The 22,548-nt window shown below is 37.7% G+C and overlaps 2 protein-coding genes and 1 pseudogene across 4 annotated transcripts; all 3 read right to left on the bottom strand.

The window, feature by feature from the left end:
• Positions 3,512–7,580, bottom strand: LOC109829944 (annotated as a pseudogene).
• Positions 7,230–11,871, bottom strand: LOC109829943 (pentatricopeptide repeat-containing protein At2g37320). 3 transcript variants are annotated; one of them, XM_020397044.1, is made up of 3 exons: positions 11,660–11,871; positions 9,652–11,415; positions 7,230–7,315 (listed from the first exon to the last, which is right to left on the bottom strand). In XM_020397044.1, the coding sequence occupies exon 2, from the start codon at positions 11,317–11,319 to the stop codon at positions 9,805–9,807; it is 1,515 nt and encodes a 504-aa protein (XP_020252633.1). In that variant the 5' UTR covers positions 11,320–11,415; positions 11,660–11,871; the 3' UTR covers positions 7,230–7,315; positions 9,652–9,804. The 3 variants fall into 3 exon arrangements, with proteins under 3 accessions (XP_020252633.1, XP_020252632.1, XP_020252634.1); XM_020397043.1 differs by lacking the exon at positions 7,230–7,315 and adding an exon at positions 7,580–7,734; XM_020397045.1 differs by lacking the exon at positions 7,230–7,315 and adding an exon at positions 7,580–7,734 and having other exon boundaries at positions 9,652–11,346.
• LOC109829942 lies at positions 12,802–21,982 on the bottom strand. The gene is made up of 2 exons (XM_020397042.1): positions 18,489–21,982; positions 12,802–13,253 (listed from the first exon to the last, which is right to left on the bottom strand). The coding sequence occupies exon 1, from the start codon at positions 21,827–21,829 to the stop codon at positions 18,734–18,736; it is 3,096 nt and encodes a 1,031-aa protein (XP_020252631.1). The 5' UTR covers positions 21,830–21,982; the 3' UTR covers positions 12,802–13,253; positions 18,489–18,733.

Raw genomic sequence — 22,548 nt, 5'->3', positions numbered from 1 at the left:
AGAATAGCTTATTTTTTTTAGTAAAATCAGTAATCTTTAGAATGGATTTTCATGAACTCTTTTAATATTTTTATATGGTTATGTGGATGTTTTTATCATATAAAAGTACACTAGAATTAGCATTAATCTTTATTTTATAATTTTTTCTAAAGTTTATCAATGATTAGCAACAAAATTTATATTTTCTTTAGTTTCATTCTAGCCCACTTTTAATTAATCATCTTGATTTATTGTCTTTAGTTATTCATCCTTCTTTTATAACGCTATTTTTTTCAAGTATTTTTCACTTTTCCAATATTATACTTTCTCAAGTCAAGCTTGGTTTCATGCCGATCCAAATAACGTGAAAATTCAAATTAGCTTTAGATTACATTTATTTCTTGTCAATTCAATTATTAACATGAAAATTTTAAGCTTGGTGTAGCCCATGCAAATAAACATTAAAGAAAATAAATAATCACAATACTAAAGTTTAAAAAAGATAAGTGAGCAAAAAAATCAAAGTGGAACTGAGGAATAAATTTTAGTAAAGAAATAAATCAAAAATACTTAATCATAGTGTTTAACCACGTGCATAAAACCTAGTATAATATATATGCTCAGCTTGAGGAAAAATGTTGAGAGTTGTTTCTTTATGATATTATAAATAACATCCAAGAGAGGGAACTAACTATCCTCTCTAATTACTATTTTTAACAGATCGCATAATGATATTCATTATATAATTAATATAAAACATCTTTTTAACCACGGAGCCCACTGAGTAAGCCAATGCTATTCACTCATATAGTCAATTGTAGAGACTCTCTACAACCAAGGATGCAGAGAATCTTTGCCGGAAATTCTATATCTGCACCATAAAAGTGGGAAACCAGCCCGGGCACGTGCACCGCCGCCGAGTTCGATTCAGCACTCGGCAATGAGCGAGAAGCATGCACAGATCAAATGGTCCTCCCAACCCTGTCACTACCGGCGATTTCACCTGATCAGACTGAAATTCTTGCTTCAACACTCGATAAACTTCATCCTCAAGAAGTGTAAAGGTGGTGACAGGGAAGGGTAAACGGTGATGCAAGGAAGTGAAGCTCTGGTTCGTATATTGAGCCCGAAAGTCTTTCGACTTGGTCAGATTTGACCGAAGGTGGCTTATAAGGCGATTATTAATCAGATTATATCTGGGTTGCCTGATTGGTCAGGTGCTGGAAGAGGACTGGCTGCAAGATACTTATCTACGAGGTTGAATGATCGTCCAATATCAAGAGCAAGTGTTTGAAGACAATGTTGCAATCTCTTTCGGTTTCGCTTTTGGACTGTTTTCGTATATCTTTCAATATTCAGCACTTTCTTATCTTTCTTTTGTTGATTATAGAAAGTTTAATTTCTGCTAAGTATATGTATAGCTGGCTTTGGTTCTTGCTTAAATCTATGTCAACGATGAATGACGGCAAGACCTTCTCTTCATCTTCATGGATCTTTGTAAGAAGAAGGTTATACATCACTATTAGTAGAAATTCTATTTTCGATCCTTCAACATTGGGACACTGTTCGTCGTGTCCTTGATTTTGTAATTACATGATACTTTGATACTTTTGGTTTTTAATGAACAGGGATTAACCCTCGTTTTTTCATAAAAAAAAAAAGATTCAACTTCTTGTTGCATGTTGACTCTGAATAATATCGGTCCTTTTCTACAGGAGATGAGGAGTTTAATAAGGAATTCATTTTGTTTGCAATTCTTATCTTAATGAGAATTGATATGGAGATGCCAATCAAAGTTGAGTTATTTATGCAATAGGAGTTCCATTTCGTGGGGCTTATAATACATTCAGGGAGTAACTTAGTTAGTTACGTACAACTGTAAAAATATATATTTGAACATGGATATTAACGATTCATATTGTTCATTATGATCCATGCATTTAAAACTTTATATAGATAAAAAATCACGTAGATCTGATATTTCTAGTTTATACATCTAATGACTATAAATGAATAGTCTATGATAGTCTAAAATGTTAATTAGTTTGAGTTGCTTGATTTGTAGGATAGAAAATTCTAGACCGCATGATTTTTGATCCACATATATCTGATGACATATAGTTACAATGAACTATTTGCATTTACAAAAAAAAAAGAAAATAGATGGGCAAAAATGTATTTTTACCCATCAATTTGCTGCACCAAGTAAAGAACAGAGATTGTGAAGCCTTTAGTTAATTCGGCTCTCTTTTGTTCATCCTTAGAGAGAGAGAGAGAGAGAGAAAGAGAGATTGTATTAGGCTTTTTGGGGGTGTATTTGAGATGGAGTGACCGAGAGAGATATCCAAAGTACGTTCTTCACAATAGTAAAGTCATTCTCTTCGTTCGCCCATGGTTATTATTTTTTTTCTATTAGAAGATGGATCCTTCGTAAATTATCGCCTTTCGTCTTTTTAATTTGAAAAAAAAAAATCTCCTGACTGATTAATGTCGCCAAAAAAAGTTTTAGTCAGAGCTTTTACGAGTAACGGAAAAGATAACCTTTGATTATAATGCCTTTAAAAATATCCAGGGAACTTTATGATTTTCTATACGGATGAGCATACTACTAATCTCAGAACATGGGAACATAATATTCAAACAAATAATAACTTCACAGATATTACAGGAAAAAATTGGTGAAAACTAATGAACCAAATATACTCTCTTAATTTCTATTACACAAAAAAAATATAGTGTCAAACTGCTATAAAAAAAAGAAAAAAGCAACGGCCCAATTAAAGTAAAAGAAGATACAAAGCTATTGCACCAAATAACAGTGCGAGAACTAAAAGAAGGAAGGTAACACCTAAAACTATTATAGCAGTAGTAAGCATTGTTGAGGACCGGATAGGAGCAGGCCGCGGCGGTGAAGTTGCTTCTTCTTCTTCTTCTGTAGACTTTTCAGGCGGCGGCGGGGGAGAAGTAGGCGAAGAAGCTGGTGGGGCGGCAGATGGGGTACTTTTCGACGGTGGAGCTGCAGACGGAGTACTTTTCAACGGTACGCTGATATTCCATGTGTACCTAAAGTTGAAATAATTGTTTATAGTTGCGGAGGCGGATGGTGGAGGAGGAGGCGGCGGTTTATGAATTAGAACAGGGGTGGCGATGGCGGAGGACTAGACCTTGAGGGAGAAGGTGGAGGAAGGAGATGGAGGCGATGTGGAGGAAGGGGGAGACGGTTTTATGAAACAGGGGGTGGCGATGGCGAAAGACTAGACTTGAGGGAGATGGAGGCGGAGATTGGGGTGGTGATGGAGGAGAGAAGGGGTGTAGAGGCTGGCGGATCGAGTGCTTTGGGCTGAAGGGGTAGGGCTTGCGCGCTAGTTGAGGGAGAGGTGAGCGAGAAGGAGGCAAGCGCGGGTTGACTTTTGGAGACCCTGACGCGATGAAGATATGGTGCAGATATGAGATCGGGTGGCGCGCGGCATTGAAGAGCCTTGGTGGGTGAACTGCGAGGAGGAAGGCTGGCACTTTGGGGCCGGAAACGGCTGGCATGAAGGAGCCATTGGATGGTGGCTGCAAAGGAGAAGGCCTGGCGGTGACTCTGAACCCTGCATCGACGGAGATGGAGAGGGGGCCATGGACGGAGCCTTTGAAGGTGACGGGATGGGAGGAGGAAGACTGAGTGATGTCGGAACCTCCGCCAGCCTTGCATGATGATGATCATGGTGATGAAGAGGGCGGTGGCGGAGATGATGATGATGATGATCCTGGTGAAAACCATGGTATAACGACGGTGTGTAAGCGGCGCCTCCGGCCACCGCGTGGAGGAGGACAAGAGCCAGTAGGTTTAGCACCTTATTCATCATGGTCAGCTTCTCCGATCTTCACACCCCTGAGTTATGACAATGAGAATTATTTGGTTATTGCATACGCTTAAAAAGCGAAGGCCCTTCTGTTACTATTTATAAGTATCTGCTCCTCCAAAACTCAAAACCCTTATTGCATGAATACAGAAATATTTTCCCTTGAAGGACTCCTAATTAAACCCGACTCCTCTCGGACATCAACGCCCACATCCTTTCAAACTTTTTTTTTTTTTTTAAGAACTGTTCCTACTGCATCCTATTCAATACCTCCTACTTTTTATCACTGAAGATGTCGTCTTGGCACTTAATCTTATCTTCATGTAAGAATACTTATCAAATTAAAAATATCTATAATTAGAAAAATTAGTATAACTATCCATAATTAGAAATATTCTACCAATTAAATATTAAATATTTGGTAATCCCAATCCAACTATAATTGTCTTCTAAATTAAAACTATCTATAATTAGAAATTTTAGTATAACTATCCATAATTAAAAAAAAATCTACCAATTAAATATTTGGTAATCCTAATCGAACTATAATTATCTTCTTGATGCCTATTTCTATCTCCAATTAAGACCCCTTATAAGTTAAAACTATGGATAATAACAAAATTCTAATAATCAGATATTAAATATTTCATAATCCTAATCAAATTATAACTACCCAAATGGAAAATCTAACATTCATATTTTAATTCTCTTTATTTTTATCCCAAAACCAAGATATTTATACCCCCCCCCCCCCCCAAAAAAAAAAAAAAAAAAAAAACTTCCCCCAACACACTCACCAAAAGAAAAATATTAAAAACATGATTTTTAGCCAAAAATAAAATTCTGAAAGTTAATTTTAACAATCCCTAATAATAAAAAATTACGAAAAGCCTCCTAAAAAATACGCAAACTCATAAAAAGCGCAAAGAATCCCCTCAAAATATGAAAATCGCAAACATCCCCTTGGACCTCTAGAAAAACATAAAAATTATAAACAATTCTCTGAAGCAGATATTAAGAATAGCTTACTAAAAATATGAAATTACATACCAAAAACCTGAAAAATTGTAAATACCCCCTTAAGTTATGATAATTATAAAGAAAACCACCATAAAATTTTGAAAGTTACAAGCAGATCTCTAAAAATTGGAAAATTACAAACATCTGAAAAATCCTAAATATATAGACCCTAAACAATATAAAAATTACAAACAACTACCTAAAAATCTGAAAATTACAAATAGTACATTGAAAAATATTAAAATTACAAATAATGCCCTAAAATTTCAAAATTGCAAATAGCCCTGTAAACAATCTAAAAATTGCAAATAAACCCTTAATTAGAAAAACATAAATAACCTTCGAAAATCATTAAAAAAAACTACAACTACCCTCTAAAAATTACAAACAACCTACTTTAAAATCTTAAAGTAATAGACTCCTTGAAAAAACCAAAATTACAATAAGACATCTTACAAATAAGAAAATTGCAATAAACCACATAAAAAGATCTGAAAGTTATAAACAATACTTTCAAAAATCTGAAAACTTTCAAACAGACATTTAACTTTTGAAAAGTTATGAACAACATCATGAAAAAAGTATAAAATACATAGTTCATGTGTAGTTGATCACATCTACAGGTTTGGATTTTTATTTTTGGGTTCCGGTTTTCAAAATTGGGTTGATAGCATCCGCATGTTAAAAACGATTAATAGTAGCCTAGAACAACGTCATGAAAATTTTGTAAATTACATAGTTCATATGTAGTTTATCACATCTATCGGTTCGGATTTTTATTTTTGGGTTCCGATTTTCAAAATTGGGTTTATAGCATCCGCATGTTGAAAACTATTAATAGTAGCCTAGCTCAACTATATATATATATATATAGAGAGGGATAGACCAACTAAATTTATAATGCAAGGTCATGTATATTTAACATCTATTTCATGGTGTAACCAAGTTTCCTCCTTGGCATGATTTATCTGTAAGAGGAAAAAAATCAATCACAAATCTGATTTTCTTGAGAAGCTGGTGATTTGCTTGGATTGATTACATCCATTGAACAATATTACCAAGGGTCCATCACAGCTATCAAAATTATTGATTGTGTTTTTTCTATGTTGGTCCTCAAAATTACCAAAAATTTGACATAGTTCTTGTGGTAAAAACAATATTTGAAATAAGTAACCTGAACCATGTATAATTCGTTGAATGTTTTGCATGTGTTTACCTATGCGTCCATGCATTGGTACGTCGCATATTACCATATTAATTTCCAAACTCGTATCAACTGAAACTAAATGAAAAATGTATAATCAAAACCAATCCAATTAAACAACAATCACATGAATATATGAAGGAAGCAAATGCAACTGTAATTCAGGTAAATCTTTTATAAAATACCATAAATGTTAAATTGCAAATTGGCTACAGAAAAGGAGAAGGAACAAAAATGACTTACTTGACATTGGTTCCTGCAGGTGGAGCCGAATTCAAACAAAAAATAGGATCATATGATGATGAGGACACAGAAGTTTGATAGAGTGCACAAAGGCCTTACTGTCAAGCAACTTGCTAGCATGTGAACTGAGTCACATTTTCTGGCAGAAGTCACTGATTGTCGTCAATTTGATCAACATCATCCAAAGGAGTTCTAAGCATAAAGACTACGTGATCTCCCAAAGTATCCAATATAATAAGCATCTCCCTAATATCAGAATTTGCTCCGTCTTCCGGTTTAAACCCATAAACCATATCCCCAATCTCAATCCAGCTGCATCCAGGGGTTGTCTTGAGTCCCCTCTCCTTCATTAGCTTCCGAACATTTGCTACTTTGTTCCCATGACCAACACTTGCATATAGATTTGCTAGTTGCATGAGTTGTAGCACAACCCGGTTCTAATAAAAGGCGTCTCTCTGCAGCATAAATTCCAATCCAAACACTCCCATGAACCCTACAGGATGATAATAACGAGCCCCATATGGCAGCATTTAGACTCATGGGCATTTTCTCAACGAAATCAACTGCTTCTTCAAGTAAGCCAGCACGACCTAGGTGCGAAAACCTTGTTAGGGAAGGGTAAACGTGTAGCACCTACCGTTATCCCTTGCAAAGACAGATAATATAAGGCAGGGATGCTTGGGTTTTGGATGAATGGTGTAGACCGAGCTGAACCATTAAGGATAGCCAGCGAGCCTAGTAGAAGAGGGCTCGACATTGACTCACCAAACGACGTTCGGCAATAAGAGAACTTTCCCAAACCGAGTTGGTAAACAAGAGACAAACTCTCCTCAGCCTAAACCAAATATCGCCACTTCACTGCCTTTGATATAGTCGCTGAACCCAAATCCAAAGCCTGACACTTTGACAGGATTCACGGATCCAAATGTGAATGTTTCATGAGCAAGCTCTCCTCGAGTGGACGTTCCACCAAGATAACTATAGTTGTGGTAGCTGCAGTCTGGATCACAGTTACGTAAATCTGCTGGGAGAGATTGGTATAAGGCATTGGTACAAGAAATTTCTGTAAAAGTGATTGATTTTGAGGGATTGTAGCATTTGTCGCAAGGACGTTGACGTTGGAATTGGGTCCAGAGAAAATCGCTTCCAGTGTTGAGGATGGCCGATAAAGGGACGGATGGTCAGCCAATTGTGTACTCTAGTTGGTACCCACCATTACGTGGGGCATGATTTGCTCGAGCTAGGATGTCGTTTGAAGATGTTAAGCTAAGAATGTGGTGTCTGGTTCATTGGATTGCACGTTGAATGAGTTCTGGCTTGCTGAGATTGAGCTTAGAATCAACGTAGGTGAGGTCGATTCTGATGCCAGTTGATACGGATATTGGGGAGATCAACAGGAGAGAAACAACTAGAAGTGGTAGGTTTTTGTCCATTTCTTTGCTGTTGGTTAAAAGAGGTTAGTGAGATGGACATAGATGGGAAAATAGCTGGATTTATAATGTTAAGCTCGTGTTTTTTAGCATTATTTTCATGTTGTAACCAATAAGTTTCCTCCTCCTTGGCATGAGTTATCTGTCAGAGAAGAAAATCAATCAAAAACACGATTTTCTTGAGAAGCTGGTGATTTGCTTGGATTGATCACATCCACTGAATGGTATTACCGCGGGTTCCTTATAGGCAGCTATCAAAATTGTTGAGTTTTTTCTATCTTGGCCCTCAAAATTACCGAAATTTTGAAATAGTTCTTGTGGGAAGAACAATATTTGAACTAAGTCCCTTGAACCAAATAGGCCTTGTTAATGTTTGTCGTTAAAATCTAACTTGGGTCATCTTAAAAACCCAATAAAATTAACCCTACTACCTCACCAGAACTTCATGGTTCTCGTGTCCAGAAAGGTTTTGAGATGGTATCAGGCTGAGTCCATATTCAAATTCCTCTAAACATATTTAAAATGGATTCTAGAAATAACATACTGACAGGTAAACTATCCCAACCATTGATCCATGAAAAAGGAGTTCAACTTTCGGGGACATGTTTGAGAATAAAATTATAATAATTCTCAACTCGCACCAGAACTTCAATTTTTTGATGTACTGGAAGAGACGTTAAGATTTATATCCTAGCTTTCTCATGGTAAGCATGTCAGCTTTATATTAGCAACTCTTAAAAGATTAAGGTAGACATCTCTAATTCAAGGTAATATACTGGTCTCGCCACCAAAGGCTACAACCTATGTTACCTGGGTACTTCATTATTGAAGCCGTACCCGTACCGGACACGTACCCGACACTTTCCCGTACCCAAACTTCATAGACACTTCTTGAATATATGCATGCATTTATTACAACATGTACTCAATTAGACGATATATGTGTTAATTTAAAACACTTGTCAAAGACTTCCTGGACGTAGAACTTACACTTCACATCCATCTTTTGAAACTAATGGGATACGGGTCGGGTTCGTTTCAGTCCATACCCAAGTTCAAAACTATATAGTTAATGGGTCTTTTAGATGTCTAGTAAAAAAATAAGTAGTTTACAATTCACGATAATCAATATGATAAAATAAACTCAAAAATGTGATCGAAATTTTAATTCTAATGACACATGAAGCGGAAAAAATTATCTCATGTACATTATTAATTCAATATATATATGTAGTTGTGTCCCCGAACCCAACATTTTACAGTTTTGCCGTGTCCCCTACCCGTACCCGCACCCGTACCAGTACCCGTGCCCATTTCCATGCAACTTAGGCTACAACCAAACAAGATAAAATGCATGACGTAAAGCAATAAGTTTATAGAGAACCTAGGAGCTCCTTGGTCATCTTACACCTCTCAGGAATTGATTGACATCATTTTAGTAGGTCAGGCATATTTAATTGGCTCTTAATATCCATACCATCTTTGATGCACATTTAGCTTGCTTTGTTCAAACTTCTGTTAACAGCAATCTAGCATGTTCCACAACTTCGAGCACAGTTAGATGACAATCCACAGTTCATTTCTGAAATACAGCCAATAATCTATTCAACCGGTGGTTTCTACTGTAGATTGACCTAAAGCTATCCATGTTTTCCCGCTCCAAGAAGTTCTTTATGCAATGAAGTGGCCTTTAAACTTTTACTCCGCAAACAGGCACGATAGAACTGTCATACACCGTTATGAATTTCCTCAGAAGAAAAATATCTTTGATGAGTGTCAACCGTGACGATGATGTATAATCAAAGGTAATCCAGTTAAACAACAGTCAAATGAATATATGAAAGAATAAATGCTAAGTGGAAAATCTTTTATAAGTTTGGCTACAGAAAAGGACAAGGAACAAAAAACACTTAATACATGAACTTACTTGACATTGGTTCCTGCAGGTGGAGCCGAGATTCAAACATAAGATAGCATCATATGATGATTAGGACACGGAAGTTTGATAAAGTGCACAAAGGCCTTAATGTCAAGCAACTTGCTAGCAAGATGAACTTTTAGTCACATTTTTTAGCACAAGTCACTGACATTCGTCAATTTGATCAACGTCATCCAAGGGAGTTCTAAGCATGTATCTCAAAGACTCCATGTGATCTCCCAAAGTATCCAACATAACGAGCATCTCCCTAAGCTCAGAATTTGTTCCATCTTCAGCCTTAAACCCATAAACCTTATCCCCAATCTCAATCCAGCTACATCCAGGGGTTGTCTTGAGCCCCCTCTCCTTCATTAGCTTCCGAACATTTGCCACGTTGTTCCAATGCCCAACACTTGCATATAGATTTGCTAGCTGCACATGAGTTGTAGCACAACCCGGTTCTAATAAAAGGCGTCTCTCTGCAGCATAAATTCCAATCCAAACATTTCCATGGACCCTACAGGATGATAATAAAGAGCCCCATATGACAGCATTTGGACTCATGGGCATTTTCTCAACGAAATCAACTGCCTCTTCAAGTAACCCGGCACGACCTAAGAGGTCAACAATGCACGAATAGTGATCTAATTCTGGTTTTATACCTTGCTTAACCATTAACCTAAAGCAATGATGCCCTTTATCAAGGAGACCGGCATGTCGGCATGAGGATAGAACTCCAAGGAAAGTGATGGCATCTGGTAAAATATTACATTTTTCCATCTCTTTCAGTAAGTCTAGAGCCTGATCAGCATTGCCATAATGTGCATATCCAAAAATCATGGAGTTCCAAGAGATAAGATCTTTAAATGGCAATTTCTCAAAAATATAGCATGCTTCTTCAATAATCCCACATTTAGCATACATTGATATAAGCGCATTTGAAACGTGTGTATATGAACCATAACCAATTTTCATCTCCTGGCCATGAAAACTTCTCCCGAGAGCAAGAGATGCACAGTTGGTGCACACGCTCAGAAGGCTCGCATATGTGAAGTCATTCGGTTTCGAACTGACGTGCCCCATCAAATTAAACAGATAAACGCAAGTTTCAAGTCGCCGGTGTTGAGCATATCCTGAGATGACCGCAGTCCATGATACAGTGTTCTTCACTGGCATCTCATTGAAAACTCGGTGTGCGTCATCTAGCTTCCCACACTTAGCATATAGGCTGATCAGCGAGGTCCCAATAGGAACACGGCCATAAAAACCATTTTTCAAGGAGAGACCGTGAAGTTGCGACCCTTCCTCAAGCGCGCCGTTAGCTCCACAAGAACTAACGGCGGAAGCAAGAGTAGCTGCACCCTCTTCTGCCAAAATCTTTGAGCTCCAACGAGATGTTTCCTCTGCTGGCGACCTCAGTTTCTCGTGCTCGCCGCCTTTTACAAGTTTCGGGCACTTTCTCTGGCCAGTTTCCAAAAGGCCCTGCAGACAACTTCGAATAAGTCGACCATGGCTATCGTCTCGACCAATGTCACAATTTTTCGGAGTGACAAAATCTAAGATCTCCAATGCCTTGTTAATGCCCTTGCGCTCTGCCTTAATGGATCTCCCAAGAGATGCGGGGGATCCGAAACCCGAGATAAACCGATAAGCCGCATGAATACGTTTGAAGCTCATCAGGAGAGCAATCCATGGGCTTGTTCACTTCCTCAAAATACAAGATGAATTTTTATCAGTGGCCTCATTTCGAAAAATAAACAACAGGAGGCGCGCCTGAAATTTGCAAATACAAAATGGTTAAATCATTAATTAATGGGTTTATTCGCTTGTTATTTTTCATTTTTACGCAATTGAAATCCTGTAAGCGTGTCAACGAGTACGAATATTTTCGGAAAAAGGAAGGATCTTTACATGAAACTGACCGGGTACGAAGACATCGAACGATCAAAATGAATCAAAAAATAAAAAATAAAAAAAGAAATCAAATGAGATTTAAAGTGTAATAATTAGAGAGCACCTGCGGCTGAATCATCGCCCAAATGGGAGGAGATCGGGTTCGTGGTGCTGCGCTCTGAGATGGTATTGAGAGGAGGGAAAAGGAAAATTGGGGAACTTCAGGGGAGAATGGGCGGCCCATGATTGTTAAAAAGGGGCTGAAGCCCAGGTGACGGGAAAACTCGGCCCGTAGCGGGTGGGTGGCGGCGAATGAAGGAAGGGAAGGGAGGTGGGAAGACCCACCTCGTAAAATATTTTGGTAACATCCCTTCTATTTTATGCAGGATGATTTGATTCCCTGTAAAAGATTTTGGACAGGGATAGATAAGGTTAAAAAAAAATACTGCGATTAGTAGGATCGCCAGTTCGATACGTCAGGCTAAAAGGGTCTACTAAAAGGATTCGAATCATGTCCACAACCGAAAGAGTAGTGAAGGAACCACTACCGAATTGCAATCATTAGTTATCTAGTGGGTGGTTATAATTTTTTCTTCAAGTGTAAATTACAAAAGAGTACAATACAAGAGTCATGATATGTGTTAAATTTAAAATGTATCATAATCACCCACAGAAATAATTAACAACTAGGGTTAGAAGCAGTGAGCGTTCTCTCCACTACGTTTTATAGTAGAGATGATCCAAATTGATACTAAAAGGGGCTACGTGCAATTAGCCAATACTGATGAAAACAGTTTAAAGTACTAGCCTTTCTTAGAAAAATGGGAGAAATACCCCCACGAATTAGAGTTCAATTTTCTCAGGCTCCTGCAATTTTAGCAACGAGGATACTCACAAGTTTTTGATGGTATCGTGAGCTTCGTACAAGTCTTTGATGATATCGCGAGCTCTTAAAGAAAATCATACCAGCGAGAGGCAAGAGATCTCGGCATGTCCCAAATATGAAATATCAAAACTTGATTGTTAATAACCATCTAACTTTCAAGGATTTGATTTTCGTCCAACCAACAACTTTAAAGTTATCAATTTGTTTCGGGAAAAAAGAAGAAGAAGAAAGATAAATCTATTGCAGAGAAAAAGGAATTTAAAAAGGCTGGAAAAATATATAAAATCCAGTTGGCGCGGAGATTCTGTTTTTTCTTTTTTCCGCTCTGCGTTCCAGTGAGTATATCACTATCACGGAAAGTAGCTTAAAAAGCTCTCGCCTGCGGTACAACCAGAAGAAGAAGAAAAGGTTAAGAATGAATAAGAGCTGTAATTTGTACACTCAAGAGACTCCAAAATTCCAAGTGAAGTAGAACAGTCTAATAAAGTCGAGCCAACAGTACTCGTGCTCCTTAGAAACAAAAACACCACAGAGCTGCAAGCTTTAGAATGCAAAAGGGGAGGAGAGATGAAGGCAAGCGAAGGATCGAAAGCAGAACATTTTGAACAAATTCCAGCTATCCCAAGAATTTTCTTTCATGCATCAAGTAGCTTCTTCACATTTACAGGAATAGCTTTGTGCTACGCCTGCTGACCGCAATAACGATAACACGCAGAAAGGATGATGCACAAGAAGCAAAGTACAACCGTTACAGATAAAAGTCGTTCTGTGAACCAAAGGAAAAGAATGTACCTACTCCTCAACTCCAGCTTCCCATCCATGCCTTAATATTCTGCACAGCGGTAATTTATAAGGGAGTTTTAGGATAAAATTAAACATGTACAATCTTCAACAATAACATATTCACCTCAGAGAGAGTTGAAGTATCTCAAAGGAACAAATTTTCTAAACAGACCCATTTCAAAAAAAAAATTTAAAACCGACTTTTTTTTTTACCAAAACCGACCCTATTTTGTGATTAGCAGACTAACCATCTTCCTAAATAGTCGGGGTTGGCAACCCCGATTATTTGGGACATTAATTTTTAGGGTTTAAGGTTTCTAATTAGGGTTTAACACCGTCCTAAATAGTCGGGGTTGCCAAGCCCGACTATTTAGGAAGGTGATTAGTCTGCTAATCACAAAATCGGATCGGTTTTGGTAAATAAAAAAAAGAGTCGGTTTTTAAAAAAAAATTGAAATGGGTCTGTTTAGAAAAATTGTTCTATCTCAAAGCATTAGTCATTCTACAGAATGCAGTTGGCTACCTGTTACGGAAATTGATTCCATAATAAGTGAACAAAATAAGGACAGTCGAGCTGATAAAGGGTTGAACTTTCCAAGATGAAGATAAAAACATTTATATGAAAACCAGAAGAATTAGATTGTACTTCTGAATGGCTCTGCAAATGCCATATGCGCGTAAAATGTCATTATTGTTCCTTTCCTTACAAAACTAAGTTGACACGCCTTATTCTAAGCATAGACTGAAATGGCCTGCCATGCAAGATATTTTCAATGAACATATGGTAGAGTGAACTCCTGACTTGTGAGATGTATACTTGGCATTCTTAGCGACAACGAAAGGTGCAACACATATTAAATTTGGCCTGGAGTATCTGAAGGATATAAGCATGATTGTATCCCTGAAATAGTATCTAAATGGCTGGTATTTATTGAGAAGTAGTGGAAATATCACAAGTAATAGCACATTTTCTCAATTTTATGAAAAGCTTAAACATTCAATACCAAATTAGGCTTTAAGTCAGAAAGATGAGGATGATGCAAGAATTGTCATTCAAGCAACAGACTAGAGTCAGTATCTCCATGTTCTTATAACAAACTTCGTTTAGATATCTGTTTTCAGTTTATCATACCTAACTCTATTCCCCTTCGAGAACCCTAATATGACGAATATTTTGGTATTTTCTTGAGCTACATGACATTCTAACGCATGGAATTATCAAATGCTTCTATTTAAAACTCATGAAACTGTAATAGATCGAACAAATGTGTCTCCGATCTATAAAAAAAGGAAACCTAGATGGTGGTCCTAGATAAAAATATCTGTCAACTACTGTCGACTAGAATTAAGTTGCAGCCTCATGAAAAGTGCATCCTATCTGTAGGAACTGAATAAGGCACTTAAAAGACAGCTGTAAACATTTTGTCTTGTTAGTTATCAAGGGTGCAAGGTTACTAATCCAACACTTCTTCTAATTCCTTTTCTACTTCCAGCGAAGATTCCACTGATTTTCAGATAATCACTTACACCATAGCCTTTCTCATTTGAAGATCCTGTCTAATCACATTATATATGCTCGTATGAATCAAACTGGTTTTGCACTATATTATTACCATTACAGCAATATGTACCATATAATTGGCATAATACCTAGTCTTTCATTTTACAGTATATCTACCTCAGATTCCCTATCAGATAAAACTCGGGTGCATGAGACATGAGCCCTTAACAATAATATAAGAAGTCACTAGATGAAAGACCCTTGTACTTATCCAGATATATCTCACTAGTTTAGCATAGCTTGAAACTCTAAGGTCCCTTGTACTCTTAACATAACAAGTGCAACCGTGGCGAGGAATAATTTGCCCTTGACTGAAGATTAATTATTTTAGTCAAGGTTTTAAATATCGGATATCGGGGAAATATCAGATGGCCAAAATTCATATCGGATTGCGGATATCAGGGAAATATCGGGGATATGTGGTAAATATCGGAATGCCATAATGAATGTTTGCATACATAGTATAATGCATTAAAATGTAATCTCAACATATGTAATAAAATTTAAGCATACAAAATATGAATAATATATGTTTAGGATCACTAATCAACCTTCTAAAACAAACAAAAGTGCAAAGCAACGTTGCAACATTCGATCTGCTTTTTTTAGGGCAAAATGTCATTTGATATAATGGGGAAATCTTGATATCTCGCCCAAAAATTCCAAACAGGGTATATTATTTTGCAACAAGCTATATAAAAAGATATATTGGTCCACATATCGGCTAATATATCGGCCATATCGGGGATTTATCACTCAAAATAGCCAAAAAGAGGTAAAGGATATTTAAAGACCATATCGGTTGCGGCAAGCCCTGTAAAAGGATATATCGGGGGATATATCGGGCCATGTCGGGGATATTTAAAACAATGATTTTAGTCTCGACTCATGTAATCGTATACTTAAAATTCTTCAAACGCCAAATATGATTAATACACTACAACCATACTATCCTAAGACCCTTCTACTTATCCAGATATATCTCACTAGTCTAGCATAGCTTAAAACTCTAAGGTCCCTTGTACTCTTAACATAACAAGTGCAACCGTGGCGAGGAATAATTTGCCCTTGACTGAAGATTAATTATTTTAGTCTCAACTCACGTAATTGTATACTTAAAATTCTTCAAACTCCAAATATGATTAATACACTACAATCATACTATCCTTTCAAACTCTAAATATAATTGACATAATACAACCAACAAACCTTACCATACCCAATCAACTGAAAACATGATCTCAGTGCAAAATAAATGATATCCCCAGACATATGTTAAAACATATACATAGATCAATTTCAAAATCAATTAAGATATTCATGAACTCAATAAATTGAGCAAAACGATGAGTATATTTCCTTGAAAAATAGCAACGAAAGCATCCTCTAATGGAAGTTCTGTGAAAGTTAAAGCAGCAGCGTACTAAATAGAAAAAATTGTGGTCCCTGCAAAAGAGACATGCCCTATAATTTCTTCCAAATAGATGTAGCAATGTCTCAATAGAAAGTCTATCAACCAGACAATTGGCATACTAGTTTTCCTTTTTTCGGCGTATAATTGATTCCATAGTACTTAGTAATCGATTTCTCGTATTAATCATTCCACTGGTATTTTTTATGTTTTATAAGTGATGATTGACTACATCGATGTTACTCCCATTACCAGTTTCTTATAGAGATCATTTTGCTGTTGTTACCATATTTTTATGTGATGAATGACTACACCCATGATCTTTTCCCAGGTTTTTAGTTTTATATGTTCCATCTTTATATTGTGCCTCCTTTCTTATGCCTGTAGGCAAAGAACGCCTCCCCATGTCCATGTACATGGAACACCCCCTTCTCATCTCCATAGGCGAGGAATAAACCTCCTTTCTTGATTCTCTCCACTTTTGGACCCATAGTTCAACTCTACTTCTCATCTAGTGTTAGGAAGTTCGTGGGATACATCGAGTGCTATGAACTTTTCAGAGAAATCTCATTCCAATATTATGCAAACCCATGGATTAGAATCAAACACATGTCTAGCAGATAAAAAAGAAACTTCTTAAGTAATTAAATTGAAGTGTGTAATTCAGCACATATATGTCAGAAAGAGATGATTGCAGTTTACGATTCCTAATGACAAACCAAAACAGCTTTTTTAACTCTAGAGCACACCAAAAGCCACAGGGCCGTCTCAAGCATTTTTGAGGCTCTAGGCAGAGAAAAATATTTAGGACCTTAACATTAAAAAATTAAATATTAGTTTCTAAAAAATGAATTTTATATAAAATTTAATTTTCTAGCTTTTGAGATGCAAAGTTACTAATTAAATTTTATATTCAAGCTTTAATATTCAATTGATAAAATTGTCAAATTATTTAATCTCTTGAGACATTGTTGAACGTAAATAAGATTTTATTAATAAAAAGATATAAAAGAAAAAAAATAAAAACACAAAATACAGAACATATCCGTGAGCTATATATATATATATGTGTGTGAGTGAGTGAGAGGAGAATGAATGTAAATTAATTAAAATAAATAAAAACCAACAAGCTTACGTTTTATTTTGGGGCCTTCTGGATTAGAATTGCAATTATGTATGTTGAGTATCAAAGATTAAACAAATATGAAAGATGAGTGAATGAGAAGAAAATAAAGGAAGTTAGCAAGAGAAAAAACGCATAAACTATGCATAAATAAGAATGAGTATTTAATATGTGCTTTTCTCTTTTTTAACTTTTACAATATAATTAATTATAGAAATAAAATATAAAAAGTTACAATTAAACTTTATTAGTGTTCTTTTCCAAAGATAAAGATAATTATATATAATTATAGCAATAAATGATCAATTAAAGATAATTGATAATTTAGAATCCTTACAATAGTCAAGAGAGAGAGAGAGAGAGAATTTTTTTTTGGGGGGCCCCAATAAAATGGGGGCCCTAGGCATATGCCTTAGTGGCCTATGCCTTCAGCCCGCCCTGAAAAGCCAGAGAAAGTGATAGATACGCTAGAACAAGAAAACACACACATGATTTACTTGGTTCAGAAATTTTCCTATTGGGAGATCTTTTAAAAGAGTTCACTAACCAGAGTAGCAGCATCCCTTTAGATTTCTAAGATAAGTCGGACAGGTTTCTTCCTTTATATTTCCCTCTTTCTCTATTTCCTCCCCTCTGTTAGAAACGACTACAAGATCTTGCTTATGTGCATATTTATAGCCCAATCATCCCTCTTCTCCTTGATTTCCTTGGGTTTCGGAAGAACCGCTTAGGCACATATTTATAGCCCAAGGTTATGCAGCATGAACATAGATACAAGGAACAGACTACACCATTACAGATACATAAAGAAAATAAGCTCTAGATAACCAGTGTACCACATGGCACAGACATGACACTACAAATTGCACACATATATCCAGATCTCTATCAATATGTGTGTGAATGAAGCATTGGCATAGACAAACATAGTGTTTTGAAACTTATAAGCTTTATCATATTTTGATAAAGCTTTATCAAAATAGTGTTTTGAAAATTATAAGTTTAGAGTACTCACTCTTGAAAATTATAAGCTTTATCATATTTTGATATAAAATAGTGTTTTGAAACATTTTACTAAGCATGCACCTTCAAATAATAAGCAATAGGTGCATATGAATCATTGTTTAATATATTAGTTAATAACACAGTGACAAAAAAAGAAGCTCAGAAAGATGGCCCAAATATTTACCTGTCTTGAATGATTGCACAATAAATTACCACAGATTACATCCTCTGATCAACCATTCTTCACAGTGAACTTGCGTTCAAGTCCAAATGGCCTCTCTTCTGAATGGCACAATAAGAAAAACACCGTCATCAGCTTTCTAGCATGTAGTTTTGTCAGCTACAGATTCTTCAAGGAATACGGAACTTGATCTCCCAAGTCACTCTCCGGAATGGTCCAAATCTCTATATGCTACTACAACTTTTCTATTAAATGGATGGAGGCTGTGATGAATCAATATTAACATCAGAATTAAGATCAAATCCAGCAGACAGACAAATATCAGATGGATTTTCATTCCCAGGATCATTTGCAGCGTCCATGTCAGGATGTTCCGTAGCATCTTTCCTTGGCCTTTTCCAGTTCTTCGTGGATGAGGTACCATCATCATCAAAATCTTCCTCCTCCCTGTCTCTATGTAGATAGACCCACAACTTTCTGTCACCGTCAAAGTGTATACAAGGATCAACCTCATAGTGCAACCTATCAAGCGCCCCACTGACAACTTGGTTAACTTGTGCATCATTGACATCTTCAACAATATACTGAGAATCCCTTATCAAAGTACAAACATCTGCTCTGGTTCCGATACTTCCAGGCAACCTAGCAGCTGCATCTCTAACAAGACAAAGAATAGTAACATGTGGTGGCCGACCAGGCTTAAGAATATAATGATCTCGAGCTTTTGATGTCGGTTTTCCAGCACCTCTTCTCATAGGAGCAACACTAGATTTTTTACCATCAGCTGCTGTGTAGGAGAAAGCCCTATCCGGAATTGAGTATCTTAAATACTCTTCTTTACGAAAATATGCCTTTTGTTCATCAGAGCTCGGGTTGATGGTGTGTGGATTCTTTTGAGTTTTTAAGTCCCTGAATCTTTCCTTCTCATCCAAGTTGACCAGAGAGCTAACGGGTGGTGCTGGAAGATTTCCAATTTGCTGAAGTGTTTCTTGACTACTTTTCAGCCAATTAGCGAAGGAATTGACCAGATTCACAAGTATCTTGTATGGAATACCCCAAGCCTCAGGTGAAGTTTCCTCTTCTGTATTATCACTATCAGATGGGCTAGATGAAACAGGACCAACCCAAGACCAACCTTTATTTGACTTCTCATATGACACCAATGCCTTCCAACCTTTTGCCCCTAATGGTGCTGTCTTTGATGAGAATATCTTCAAAACTCCTCTGATTAAATCCTGAAGTGGTTCTTGGGTTTCAAGGATACAAGGATCTCCTGGGTTTGACCTGACACGGTTGGCAATCTCTTGAACTGTAAGAGAAGGGAGACAGTTCTTCCCTTCATGTTCTGCAGTAGTTTCATTTGTGTTCTTATGAGAGTGAGGTGTGCTCTCAACTGTGTTATTATGAACTTCCCTCTTCACATCATCTTTCCAAATATGACTGCGCCCATCGGTAACATCATCCACAGAAGAAGAGATCATTGCCTTCCGGATAGCTGAAAGAAGATGGATGATGGAGAACGAGAAGCCTGTGTGGATAGTAGGAGTGATCAGAGTAAATGGCTTCTTCTGTGGCTGTGGCTGCATCTCCAGCTCAATTTCCAAAATTTCTTTTCCTGAAATATCCAGCTCTGAGGTAACATCAGTCGACAAACCTGTTTTGGAACCAGTTGCAGAATCTATCTTCTTCTTTTTCTTAATACTGAGGTCATTCACATTCTTGTTTGTATTGAAATCTTGGTAGAGAGATGCATACGGCTCATCTTGATACATGTCCACCTCTACCTTTCCTGTTCGTTTCTTTGCCACACTCTTGCATCCCAACAGAGGCATATATGATTCAGCCTTGGCAGTCCAGCCATCAACCATCTGAGTTTGGTTCCTGGAGTTAACGGCCCTCATATGGCCGTTGTGTAAGTTGGAAGTTACATTAGAAGCATCATGAAATCCTTCCACCTGAACATTACTATAGTCATCTCTATACCTCGTTTTCAACTGAGATCGAACAGGATTAATAGCACTTTCCTGCCTTTTCTCCCTTAAGAAAGGCTTCTGCTTCCCATGTCTCACATAGGATTCTACTTCTGGTGCATGGATACCTGTCCTGCTCTCAAGCGCGACATTATAAAGTTTTTCACCATGTTTTGCAAGTTTATTAACCTTCATAGGATCATATACTGATCTATCGGCTTTAGAGTGACGACGACCCATGCCACCATTTAGACACTCCAATTTCTTAACCCAAGGGTTGGCATCTTCACCTTCCACATCCTGATCTGATGAATCAGACTCTGTCTCCTCTAATTGGTCAAACATGGTGTTGCCCCTGGAATATTCCATGTCCATACTTTCAGTGTCATCGACTTTACTTCTGAAGCTTTTCTTCTTCAAAATATTTGGCATATTATCCAAGTACTGATGGGCGCCGCTGTTATATGCAGGACTGAATTTGTAAGGTCTCGTTGCTGAATTACGACCATGTCTACTTTTATAACTACCAAACTCCTCTTGCATCTTCCATTTCTTGCCGTTCACATTCGTCCCATCAAATTTAAGAGGATACTGAGTAGGTCTATTGGCATCTGACCAGTCAACCTGAGCTCCCATCCTCATATGATACTGAGCTTGAACTTTTTTCGGAGACATCCAGTCCTCACGAGAATGCTTGCTCTTCTTCAGATTATATTGGGGATCATGGGCATAGGAAGCAATAGTAACCCCATTCGAATGTTTTTGTTTACCAGTCAAACCCGACAATCCAGTATAATCCTCATCGTCAAATTTGTCACATCTTTTCAAGAGCTGCTGCTTCTTTTCTGCTTTTGATGAAACAACCATGGATGCACTAAAGACACAATCCGTCTGCCTCTTCTCATGACCAACAATACCCAGCTTTTGGTTCGTAGACTTTCCAAACCCTTCAGCATTTGCTATAAACCGGCTCTCTGGATTTTCAGTCTCACGTTTGATCCTTTTAGAGTAGAAATGATCATCCCCTGAATCCATCTCCAGCTCCAAATCCCCCCCATCCTCATCACCAAAACTGCTCCTACTCCTCATAATATTCAAAACTCGAAGCCTCTCCTCAACACCATAACCCTCACATTTCTCCCAAGAACCTTTAATCCGTAAAAGCCCACTCACCATAGAATTATGATACTTCCGAACCCGATAATAATGTTCTCTCTTCTTAAAGGCACTCAAACCCCGGCGGTAAACACTAACCCCCGGTTCAAACTCCCCGCCCTTCAATTTACCAAAGAAATCAAGAACAGGGCTAACAAAGTGGAAATTCCTCGACGACAGAAGCTCCACTAGGGTTCTGGACAAGGTTTCTTGGTCCATATCAGGGAGGTACTTGGACAAGTAAAACCTTTCATCTTCAGACAACAATTCATTCCAACTACTAACAGAGAGAATTAAGCTCAAGTCTTTGAGATCATACAGTTCGATCGGCACGCAGAAGCTCTGGTCCCCGAACTGCACCAACTCGGTCCCCGCCTCGGCTGCCGTCAGATTCCATGCCGGAGTCGAGCCCGGAGAGATCAGAGCCGTCGGGGTCATCGGATTCATCGTCGGAGGAGTCAGAAGAGACCGTACCTACGCTTTCCGGCGAGAAATTGAGGTTGGGGTTGGAAACCCTAGCTCTCTTGCCGCTCTTGAGGATCGCCATGGAAAATTTCGGGGGGAGGAAGAACGAACTTGAACTGAGATTGCAGAAATCGGTTAGAGAGAGAAATTGGAAACCCTAATTTTGATCAAAAGGTGGGGAAATTCTCACCGGAGCGTTCAAAGACGGATGCTCCGCCGGCGGGAAATTTTGGGGGAGGGCGGCGATTTCGGAAACCCTAGAGAGAGAAAGAGGGTAGAGAGAGAAAGAGGGTAGAGAGAGAGAGAGGGGAAAGGGGGGAATGTGGGGTATATATAGTAGAGAGAGAAAGAGAGAGAGGAGGGGTTTTGGGAAGAAGAAGATGAAGACGCGAACGAGGAGAGAGAAAGAGACCGGTGGCTTTCAAGTCCCCCCCGCCCAAAAGGGGGAAAGTCGAGAGATATTTATGGGCTGG

Source organism: Asparagus officinalis, chromosome 2, assembly GCF_001876935.1.
Source record: "Asparagus officinalis chromosome 2, Aspof.V1, whole genome shotgun sequence".
Lineage (NCBI taxonomy): Eukaryota > Viridiplantae > Streptophyta > Magnoliopsida > Asparagales > Asparagaceae > Asparagus > Asparagus officinalis.
This window is presented reverse-complemented; position numbering and strand designations above follow the sequence as displayed.